Consider the following 12,162-nt stretch of genomic DNA (forward strand, 5'->3'; position numbering starts at 1 on the left):
GTTTCTGATTTGTGTTTTTCAGGTACATCTAGTTCTTCTATTTGTCTACCTATAGGTGCACTCATAACATTTTAATTTATTTCATGTGTTGTCATCGTTATCCTCTGTATTACTCTGAGAAAGAAGATGTTACCTGCTTGTGAAAAAGAGGGTGAGTGAAACAGGGTTAGTTTCAATCATTAAAAAAAGAAATTCCAGGGGCTCTGGCAAAATCCATCATGAAAAGAGTTGTTATGAAAAAACTCTTCCACATGCTTGGTAATTCCCGCAGTGAAGGGTATATCTTTTTTAAAGTGATAGTTTACTCTGGAATATTACAAAGGTAGGCTGTTAGTTATCATTAATACTTATGGTAAATTGAGTTTAAGAGTCTTTATTGAGGACAAATTTTTGCACGAGAGAATATGGACCACAGACAACTGGTGGGAGGAAGCTCATTGAGAGGTAAAAAAAGGTAGAGACTGGAAGGAGATTTTTCTTTTTTTTTTTTTTTTTTTTTTTTTTTTTTGAGATGGAGTCTCGCTGTCGTCCAGGCTGGAGAGCAGTGGCCCGATCTCGGCTCACTGCAGGCTCCGCCCCCTGGGGTTCAAGCCATTCTCCTGCCTCAGCCTCCCGAGTAGCTGGGACTACAGGCGCCCGCCACCTCGCCCGGCTATTTTTTTGTATTTTTAGTAGAGATGGGGTTTCACTGTGTTAGCCAGGATGGTCTCGATCTCCTGACCTCGTGATCCGCCCACCTCGGCCTCCCAAAGTGCGGGGATTACAGGCGTGAGCCACCGCGCCCGGCCTGGAAGGAGATTTTTCAAAGAGACTATTGCAGTAGTTAAGATGAGAGTTGATGGTGGCCTGGACTAGAGTAGCAGCAAAGGGGACTGAGGGATTAAGGACAAGTTTAGGATGGCAAGATTTGCTGAAGGAACAGCTGCGGTAAAAGAGCAAAATATAAGAATTGTCCTGATGATTGTTTGCTTTTTGGTGTTAGATGAAGAAAACTTTTACAAATATGGGAAAGATCAGAGGAAGAACAAACTTTGGAAAGAGAATCCAGAGTTCAATTTTGAACATGTTAATTTTGAAACGCCTGTTTTACATCCAAAGGAATAGGTTAATTATCTCTATATATGAATCTGAAATATATGGAACATATAAGGACCAGTGGTTTAAATTTTAGAGTATAATGAATAGACTCTCCAAGGGGACAAATCATAGGTTATGACTCTCACTATTATAGAGCGGAAATAATATGCAAGTTCTGTAATTGGAGTATTTTTATGCCCAACTAAGCATTTGAAAATATACTTTGGTCAATCTCAGGAGAATCTGAATCTGAATCTCCCGATTTTTTACTCGTAGCATACTCTTACAATGTACTGCCATGAGGGGGAGTGTTTGGGCTGTATTCCTCTTATGGATACATTAATGTCGCTGTATCTCTAGGTCACAGAATATGTGTGAACCAATACTTCATTTGAGACAGCCTCACATGGAGAATGTAATGAGCCATTCTCTTCTCACATACAGGTAAATTGGAAGGTTTGTGAATTTGTTACTGTTATTTTGTACACTTCAAATTTAAGATTTAACCTTCCAAATTAAATCATGCATTTGGTAGCAACAATTATTTTAGAAACAAATGAAAACAATGATTTGGTTAAATATATAATCAAATTTCATGAATTACTGGTTTCTAGTGAGGTTATGTTAATATTAATGTCTTTGAATATTTCTATTTATTCCCTGATTCAGATCCCCTCCCATCATCACCAATTGAATGACTGCCTTGATTTGCATTTTTTCAGATTATTAATAAGTATGGGCATGTATTCATATATTTGTTAGCCATTCAAGTTTCCCCTTCTGTAAAGTTCTTGCCTACATCTTCAAGTAATGTATGGTTGGCTGTTTATATTTGCAAATTTTTTTTTTTTTTTTTTTTTTTTTTTGAGACGGAGTCTCGCTCTGTCACCCAGAGCTGGAGTGCAATGCTGCGATCTCAGCTCACTGCAACCTCCGCTTCTGGGGCTCAAGTGATTCTCCTGCCTCAGCCTCCCAGGTAGCTGGGATTACAGGTGCCCACCACCACGCCCAGCTAATTTTTTGTATTTTCTTTTTTTTGAGACGGAGTTTCACTCTTGTTGCCCAGGCTGGAGTGCAATGGTGCGATCTCGGCTCACTGCAACTTCCACCTCCTGGGTTCAAGTGATTCTCCTGCCTCAGCCTCCCGAGTCACTAGGATTGCAGGTGTCCACCACCACGCCCAGCTAATTTTTGTTATTTTTTAGTAGAGAAGGGGTTTCGTCATGTTTTGAGGCTGGTCTTGAACTCCTGACCTCAGGTGATCCACCTGCCTCGGCCTCCCAAAGTGCTGGGATTACAGGTGTGAGCCACAGCGCCCCTTTTTGTATTTTTAGTAGAGACAGGGTTTCACCATGTTGGCTAAGCTGGTTTCGAACTCCTGACCTCAAATGATCCTCCTGCCTCGGCCTCCCAAAGTGCTGGAATTACAGGGGTGGGCCACCACACCCGGCCAGAAATTTTTTATATCTTAGATCCTTTACATACTAGATATAGATTACTTCTCCCTGTTTGGCATCACTCTGTTAAATTTTTCAGTTATACTGTTAGGGGAACAGAAGTATTTAATGGAAAACCAAAAGTCCACTTTTTGTGGATAAAAAGTGGATGGATTTAGCAATGCTAAGTCAAACTATAAGTTGTTAATAAGTTTGAGTTTGGGGCATTGATGTCTTTATAGTGGAATTTCCTTCAGCCATAAATATATTATCCATTTATTCAAGTCTTTCTAAATGTCTTTTAGGAAGGTTTTACAATTTTCTCAATGTAGGTGTAATTTTTGCTAGGTTAATTCTTTGGTACTTTTGATTTATTCACTATAATTAATGATATTTAAAAAAATTTCTAGCTGGTTATTATTAGTGGTTTAGGAACATTTTTGGATTTTTTAAGTTAACCAATATTTGGAAACTGTGCTAAACTCTGTATTTAAGTTTTTCTGTTGATTTTGATTGTTTTTCATGAAGTTGATTCTCTCTCTTACAACTAATGACAGTTTTGCTTCTTTCTTTCCAATCGACACCTCTTTTTATATTTAATACCTGCAATAACAGTTATCTTTTTCTTGTTTCTGATTTAAAAGACCGTGTCTAAAATTTCCTTACAGTTAAATATGACATTTACTGCAGTTTGATCACTAAGCATAAGGTTAGGAAATATTTTCTTATTCCTATCTCCTTTGTTCTTATGATAAATATGTTGTTGAACTTAAGAAATAATTTATTAGTACTTGTTGAGATAATCATGAATTTTTCATAGCAATTTACTAATATAATAAATTATATTGACAGTTTTCTAATGTTAAGCCATTTTGGAAATTGTTCCGCTTTATATTTATAAGTAAAAGAGGACTATAATTTTATTTTCTTGGATTATCCTTTCCTGGCTTTAAAATTAAAATAACACTAGCCTCAAAGAAAGATCTTAGTAATTTTATAATTCTCCCTTTTGAACATGAATAAGATAGATCTATTCCTTAACAATCCTCTAGGTCTGTTATTTATTTATTTATTTTGCAAAACAAGTCTTTGATTTTGATTTACTTGCTAAGTTATTGGCCTATTTAATTTTTAAATTTTTATGGCCAATTTGCCACTTTCAGAAATTTATTCATTTTGTGTAAGTTTTCATATAACTGTTCACGATATTGTTTTGTTATTTTTGCTATTTGTCGCATCAGTATTAATTCTCCCTTTTCATTCTATATTGTTACTCTGTATTACAGAAATAATTTTCTGAGTATTACAGAAATAATTTTCTGAGTATTACAGAAATAATTTTCTGAGTATTACATGCCACCAGTTTGATCAATTAATCTCTAAAAAAATTATATTTATTCTATTTGTGTTCGTTTTTATTGATTTCTGCCTTTAGTTTTATTATATTTTTCCTTCTCATTTTGTTGAGTTCCTTGTTTGTTTCTTTTGCTCAATATTGACATCTGATATAGTTAAGGTGATATATTAATTCTGAATGCTCCTTTAAATCTGTCCAATAATTTTAAATGTCATTTTTTTCCTTTTTCCTGCAGACCTTTTTTTAAAAAAATTATGTAAGCAAATTTCTTCTTTTTCAAAGGGTTTTTAATACAATGTTTATGCTTCATTATGGCTGGGAGTTTTTCCCCTTTTGTTCACTCTTCTGTGCCCCAAGTCTCTTTTAACCTAAAAATGTTGTTTTTAAGCTATTTTTTTTTTTTTTTGAAATAGTGTTTCACTGCATCACCCAGGCTAGAGTGCAGTGTCTCCATCATGGCTCACTTCAGCCTCAACCTCCCGAGCTTAAGCAATCCTCCCATCTCAGCCTCCTGATTAGCTGGGACTACAGGCATGTGCCACCATGTTCAGGTAATTTATTTTTATTTTTTGGTAGAGACAGGGGTCTCACTATATTGCCCAGTATGATCTTGAACTCCTGGCCTCAATCATTATGAAACTGGTTGCTTAACTATATAATTTGAATCTGGATTTAAAAATAATAAATGTAAGATTTTATTTTTAAAAAATTAGAAAATAAGATTATGAGAGGTGAGGAGAATTATGCTAAGGTATACGTGTTGGGAAATTTAAGAAATTGACTTAAAAAAATAAATATATGTATTGTCCTTAGTAAGTTAGGAGAAAACAGCAGAATAATAAAATATAACTCTTAATGTAGCAAGATAATATTTAGCCTAATGAAAGATAAGACAGAAGAAAATATACTAAAATAAAATATAAAAAAATTAAAAGTCCTATTATATCAGTAATTACAACATACAAATAGGTTAAGGCTGGGTGCAGTGGCTCACAACTGTAATCCCAGTAGTTTGGGAGGCCAAGGTGGGAGAATTTTTTTTCCAAGTGTGCAGTTAATATTTCTCTAATAGAGGAAGGTTAAAAATAAAGTGATAGGAAAATATATGGGAAAAATAAATGTAATAGAATGATGTACATATGCTTGTGAAAAGACATGTATAAGAATGTTTATAGCACCACTATGAAAAATGCTTCCAATTTGAAAAACAAAGAAATGTTAATTAATAGAAGAATAGATAAATAAATTGTAATAGACAGTATTTATAGAATAGGATACTATACATCAGTGAGAATGAATAAGCCACACTACAGGCAATAACATGGATGGATTTTTAAAATCTACTGTTGAGTAAAAAACCCAGAAACAAGTGAAGACATATGCTACGATGCCATTCATATAAAATTCAAAATCAGGTGAGCCTAGTCTATGGTGTTAGAAGTAGGAGAATAGGGGCGGGGCGCGGTGGCTCACGCCTGTAATCCCACCACTTTGGGAGGCTGAGACGGGCGAATCATGAAGTCAGGAGATCGAGACCATCCTGGCTAAACGGTGAAACCCCGTCTCTACTAAAAATACAAAAAAATTAGCCGGGCGTGGTGGCGGGCGCCTGTAGTCCCAGCTACTTCGGAGGCTGAGGCAGGAGAATGGCGTGAACCCAGGAGGCAGAGCTTGCAGTGAGCCGAGATCGCACCACTGCACTCCAGCCTGGACGACAGAGCGAGACTCCGCCCCCGGCCCCCCCACCACCAAAAAAAAAAAGAAGTAGGAGACTAGGTCAGGTGCAGTGGTTCATGCCTGTAATCCCACTGCTTTGGGAGGCAAAGGCAGAAGGATCATTTGAAGCTAGGAATTTCAGGCCAGCCTGGGCAACACAAGACCCCGTGTATGGAAAAAAAAAAAAAAAAAAAGCTGGACATAGTGGCTGCACATCTATCATTCTAGCTACTCTAGAGGCTGAGGTGAGAGGATCCCTTGAGCCCAGGAGTGAGTTATGATCGCGCCACTGCATTCCAGCTTGGATAACAGAGCAAGACTTTGTCTGCAAAAAGAAGCAAAAACAAAACCCCAAAGCTTTGTCCCAGCTCCTTATGAGAGGGTGGTAGTAGTAAAACACAAAAGCCTTCAGGAGGTGAACACTTGATGATTTCTTTGTCCTTTTTTTTTTTTTAAGAGCCAAGAACTCTGGAACAAGAAGAAGAAGACGAAGGAGGAGGAGGAGGGGGAGGAGGAGAAGGAGAAGGAGGAGAAGGAGAAGGAGGAGAAGAGAAGGAGAAGGAGGAGAAGGAGAAGGAGAAGGAGACGGAGAAGGAGGAAGAGGAGGAGGAGGGCCGGGCGCCGTGGCTCACGCCTGTAATCCCAGCACTTTGGGAGGCCGAGGCGGGCGGATCACGAGGTCAAGAGACCGAGACCATCCTGGCTAACATGGTGAAACCCCGTCTGTACTAAAAATACAAAAAATTATCCGGGCATGGTGGCGGGCGTCTGTAGTCCCAGCTACTCGGCAGGCTGAGGCAGGAGAATGGCGTGAACCCGGGAGGCGGAGCTTGTAGTGAGCCGAGATAGCGCCACTGCACTCCAGCCTGGACCACAGAGCGAGACTCCGTCTCAAGGAGAAGAAGGAGAAGGAGAAGGGAAAAAAGAATCCTCATCATTAATGCAAGTGGAAGGAAACTCTTCACCAAAGAATTGATCACATCATGAAAGGTGAAATCATTACGGAATTGATTGCTTAAATATATAATTTGAATCTGGATTTAAAAATAATAAATGTAAGTTTTTTCTTTAAAAAAAAAAGAAAAGTCCATTGGTTAAATTCAGCTTGAATCCTTTGCCACTACATCAAGAGCTAACAGTTCAACAACTGATCTCCACAACCTCCCACCTCATTTCCTTTCTCAGTCCAGGTAGCAGGAAAATGGAAAAAAAAAATGATTTTTTTTTTCCAAACACTTTGTCAGTTTCCCCAGTGGTCACCTTTGAAAAGGGAAAAATGTCTGAAAATAGACAAAGCTGAATATAAACATCATTTAATTCCCCCCACACAGCCAGCCTCCGCTCCTGTGAGGGCGTGGGGAAAAGGGAGTGGAAGAAAGGAAGAGGCGGGAGGTGCGGCGGGGGCACAGGTGACGCTCCTCCCGCCTGCCTAGCAGAGCTCCAGGCGCACATCCGCAGTCAGCCACCTCGCGCGCGCCTCCAGGAGCGAGGATGGAGAGGCTGGTGAGCGGGGCCGGGGCTTGGGAAGGAGGGCGCAGGGCGGGCGATGTTGAGCCGGTGGCCCTGGGGCGGGCGGCGAGTGGAAGGCGCGGAGCTTCGGCTCTCGCCACAATCTGGTCCGGGGACTAGATCAGCGGTGTTGATGGCAGCGCTTTTCTCTAAGCGCTTTATGTTGCTGAGAAGCGGATTTTGCCTTCCAAAGGGTGGTTTACAGGCAGCTGCTGGTGTCCAGATTCTCCATTCCAATTGCCTGAAAAAAAGATGCACCAGGCCGGGGCTCCGGGGGCGCTTGATCCGCGCTGACGAAGCTGGCGCATCCTCCGGGCAGGCTCGGCTCACTGGCTCCAGCTCCCAAAGCTGGGGAGGCACAGCCTATTTTAAACTGCCCCCAAAAGGGAAGGAGAAATGCTGTATTGGTTCCATATTGGCACCAAAAGCTGCGGCGGAGATACAGATTTCCAGGCTCGCTTTCTCCGGGAGAGCTCCTGGGTCTCCTCTTTGTTATGCAGCCCCTTTCTCCCTCCTAGCCCTTGCCTGGGGGAAGCCATGAAGGATCAGTTAAAGCTGAAGCTACACTTGAGAGAGCTGAAATGCTCTGTGATCATAATGCTTTGAAGGGTTAACCCCGGGTATCTAGAGAAACAGACATTTTGTTTATTCGGAACCAGCTTACAAGACAAAAAACGGAGAAGGTTTTCATATATCCCATTGGTATATGAAATCCAAATACAATGGTATTGGTATAAGAATCCAAATACAATGGATGCCTCAAGATAATTTTTTCATGTATGGTTTGTTGGCAAGACCACATAGCCAACGATTTCACTGTCTTTCTTAACAAAGGAGAATGGTGGTCTGTGAGCTACGGTCTATTGCAAGCTAGATGCTGTTAATCTTCTTTGTAACTATCCTTCTAAAAATGAATTATTACCTCGTTTTACACATAAACAGGCGGAAAGGCTGATATTTCCAAGTCCTTGTGACTACATGTGGGGTAATGTGGATTTGGACATAGAAACTTGCTGAGGAAGAGGCATGAATAGGGGCAATATAGCTACCAGGTGGGCAGCTGTCTGGTAAGACCCAGGTTTTTGTGAACCCTGGACTGCATGGCAAGGGTTATAAGTGGGCTTCTTTGTTTTCAGGACTGTAGTTCCCCCTATATGATTTGATCGATTAATTTTTTTAGCTACCTAACACGTATTGGCATTTACTATAACCTAGGCTCTATACTAAGTGCTTTAATTGCCTAATTCTCATAATAACTATGTGAGATAAGAGCAACATTTATTTAGTGCTTATTTCTACTGGCAGTATTCTAGGAGCTTTATATACTACTTCATTTAGTCTTTTTAACCATTAGATTGGTACTATTACTTTTCCGGAGTCTCAGAGAGGTAAAATGATTTCTTTTGCTCACAAATCTAGTATTTGTTTTAGCCCCGGTCACCTCCCTGTAAATATATAAATACTGTTGTTTTCAGATTGGTCGTATTTTCAGCTATTCTGCACAGACTCGAGGAAAAAAAACTGTAAAATAAAAATACGTATCTATTTAAGAGTAAGGCTTTCCTTCTGATTTCCTTTGCCTCAATCACTGTGTTTTGTTTCTTAACATTGCTGGCTCCCAGTCCACAATATATGGTTTGGTATGTATCTGCTTTCTCTCTTGTCCTAAAACACAGATTTTCTCTATGAGAGCTTGTCCATTCTGCATTCTTCATCATGGCCTCTAGTAGAGCCTGGATTTCCACGTCAGAGAAGCCTAATGGTTTAAAAAATATCACATAGAATTGGAATGCCAGTATCTGTCTCCACAATTGCCTTAGCTGAAAATAAAACAAAATGTGTTGGGTGGGCACTGGCAATGGAGCCTGAGGAAACATTTGGCCTGATTTTTTCTGACTTTCCTAGATAATTAGATAGGATGGAACAGTCTCAGTAATACTGAGAAAATTATCGAGTTATATATTTTTTTCACTTCAAAACCAAAGCCTTTGTGAGTATAATACCCAGCAGTGGATGGGCAGGGTGAGCAGATCTTTGTAGGCTGTATGTATTCAGGCAGCTGAACCATCTTGGGTTTCTCAAAGAGCAGTGACTATGTTATTAGTCTTAGACCTATGAAGACAGGAAGAGAAGTCACAAGGAAGGGGTAGCATGCTTATGGTATGCTTGGGTATTGAATAATAAAATATATCTGCAAAGAATAATTTGTCCTAATGGCACCTTCAGATGATATAATCTTGAATTCTCTGTAGCCTTAGAGATGTAAGGAAAAAGCAACTTACATCACAAAGATCAGTATTACCGTGTACTATGATGCCACTGCATGGGGTCCAGGATGAGAGTCTAAGTGATTGGTTCTCTCTAGCTGAAGACAAGAAGACACTCAGGTATGTGGCAGCACTTGGGATAGGCCACAGGGCGGTGAGACATCATTCCTTCCAGGACATCTATCCTGAAAGATCCATCAGGAATACTGTGATGGAGATAGTGATGGAGACTCCTTGTCTCTGGCAGTTAGAGTGAGTGCTGAAGAAGAGCCCTTTTCCAGCAGGCCAGTCTCTAACATGATCTTGGGTCTTCACCCAGACCATGACAGCTCTGGTGCTCAACACACACAACCACCTCCAGGGTACAAGTTGGCCCCAAGAGAGCTGAGACAATATTGGCTCCAATTTTTATCATCTCATTGATCTCAAACCACAGACTCTGACCAGGACAATTGGGGGCCCTCTCCTTACAGCTACACTCCTAGGAAAGACCACCATCAATGATTACCAGGTAATTTTCTACCCCTACCTATGAAGGGACTTGGTTAGTAACTTCTCTTGCTAGAGGAAAAATGAAGCTTATTATATAAGATTAATGTTTGTGAAACACCTGTTATTTGGAATTGGTTTGGTACTTCCTCTTGAAATTTCCCTCATTAAGTTTAGGTCATGGCTGTTTCATAAGGAAAGAAAAGGGCATGTATTGACTGGAATTAAAATTAACAAATCCATTGAGTAGGAGGATATTAAAATTGAGTGGCTCCCATTGGACAGGAAAAGAAAGAGAAATCCTTGTGGCAGATAAAGGAGGAGAGATTTAGATCCTTGAGAACTCCATTCCCCGACCCGCTGCTCCTAAGCCCACAGGACGAAGGCCATCACAAGACAATAAAAATCCCAGAGAAATTGAAAGGCAAACAGAAAGACCCAGCTTGGAGTGATAAGGAAAATGAATTCCAGCAGGGAAGTCATTGTATCTAAAAGGAATGGCAAAAATAGGGCTTAGTTAAGGCAAACACTGAGAATGAGGGGATGGGATTCCCACAGGTAGAATACCACCCTTTAGCAATGATCCTGACCCTAAAGCAAGGTCATTTAAGTGATTATGGGCCAATATTCTAGAAATAAGCTTCAAATTATAGTAGCAACAGATGGGGCTAAACAGGAGCCACTAAGAACCTACAACTTCAGAAAGGGATGCCCGTGATGGGTTTATTAAGGAAAAAGTGGTCAGGACATCCCGCTAAAGCAACAGGATTCAGTGGATATTGAGGTTCTTGGGGGGCAATGAGACAGGCACCAGGAGACCACTACTTTATGGAAGACTATGATCATACTGCTAAATACAATAAAAGAATAGACAGAGCCAAATAAGAGACTGTTTCTAATGAAACAAGCAGACAATGTCCCAACCTCAGGAATTTAACTCAGTCTGAGAAAGAAGAGTAGTTTCAAAACTGTCAAGTCTGCTTTAGTGCTATAATTTTTTTCACTGACAAGAGAGAATGAAAGACTGATAGCTGGGGGAGTGGCGGGGGGTGAGGGGTGTTGACAGGTAGTAAGCATGCTGGAAACAGTGTCTCAAGGTGTGGGGTATATGGTGGGTATATTTGGGAAGTAGTCATCTTCTCTCAAACTGGAAAGCAGATGGGTGTGTTCAGACAAGATCTGGAAGCTGTGGCATGGCAGACAAAGGGAGATGGGACCCCTTTGGCACTGGAGGAAGAGGCTTGAATCTTCTTGGAGCACTAAAAGTTCCAAAAGACCTAAGCAGAAAATGCTTCCGAAGAGGAGGATCTGTATAGCAAGATGACTGTAATCAGGCTCATAAAAGTAAGACCTTACATAAATACAAGTGAGGGGGAAGACATTTCATGTAGGAGGAATGGCTCAAACAAAAATACCAAGGCGGGAAATTGCGTGGTGCGTTTAGAAGTAGAAAAGGCTAGCTGGCAGGGAGGGGATACATAAGAAGGCAATGGAAATGAATTTGCAAGAATGAAAACAGGCTAAGAACTTTGAACAATTTTCTCTAGGTAGTTAGGGGCTATAGAAGAGGATGGCATCTTGTACAAAGAGGAATTTAAGGAAAATTAATCTGTCAATAGTGTGTAAATACATAAGCTGGATAGTAAACTTAACTAAGTTAGGGACTATATCTGCCTTATGCACCATTGTCTCCAAAGTACCTACCATAGTGCCTGGCATGAAGTCAGACTCAATAGAGATGATTAATAATAGAATAAATGAAAGAAGTATAGTTGTCCCTTGGGATCCATGGGGGCTTTGTTCCAAGACCCTCACAGATACCAATTGGTGGATGGTGCAAGTCCTTTATATGAAATGCTGTAATATTTGCATATAACCTATGCATATCCTCCCATACATATAAACTCATCTCTTGATTATTTATAATTTTTAATACAATATAAATTCTATATAAATAGTTCTTATGCTGTATTATTTAGGCAATAATGACAAAAATCTGTGTTTGTTCAGTGCAGATGCTTTTTTAAAAAATATATTTTCCATCTGTGGTTACCTGAATCCACGGATACAGAACCAACAGATACGGTGGGCCAACTATATGGGCAAAATTTCAGTTCCAATAGAAGACAAGACTACTGCACAAAACACCTAGTGTTATGAGCTGAGACTAGGGTGGTGAAGAACAGACACTTCACATGGGTACCAAGGAACAGACACTTCACATGTGAGAATCTAATGTGTAAAGTGACTAATTTCATATCTAGGTAGGGGAAAAATGATTCATCCTGGATGACTTGAGTGCCTGGGAGAT

General features: G+C 40.1%; 1 protein-coding gene across 5 annotated transcripts in view; it reads left to right on the forward strand.

The window, feature by feature from the left end:
* The window catches only part of CD200 (CD200 molecule), a 60,787-nt gene that overhangs the window by 24,106 nt on the left and 24,519 nt on the right, over positions 1–12,162 (forward strand). Inside the window, exons 3-7 of one of the 5 annotated variants that reach the window (XM_063704024.1) lie at positions 1,438–1,521; positions 4,284–4,421; positions 6,044–6,576; positions 6,918–7,089; positions 8,718–8,735. In XM_063704024.1, coding sequence (XP_063560094.1) covers positions 7,078–7,089; positions 8,718–8,735 — 30 coding nt within the window. In that variant the 5' untranslated portion in view covers positions 1,438–1,521; positions 4,284–4,421; positions 6,044–6,576; positions 6,918–7,077. The other 4 variants (XM_019024512.3, XM_055381605.2, XM_063704025.1 and 1 more) reach the window with 4 other exon arrangements.

Source organism: Gorilla gorilla, chromosome 2, assembly GCF_029281585.2.
Source record: "Gorilla gorilla gorilla isolate KB3781 chromosome 2, NHGRI_mGorGor1-v2.1_pri, whole genome shotgun sequence".
Lineage (NCBI taxonomy): Eukaryota > Metazoa > Chordata > Mammalia > Primates > Hominidae > Gorilla > Gorilla gorilla.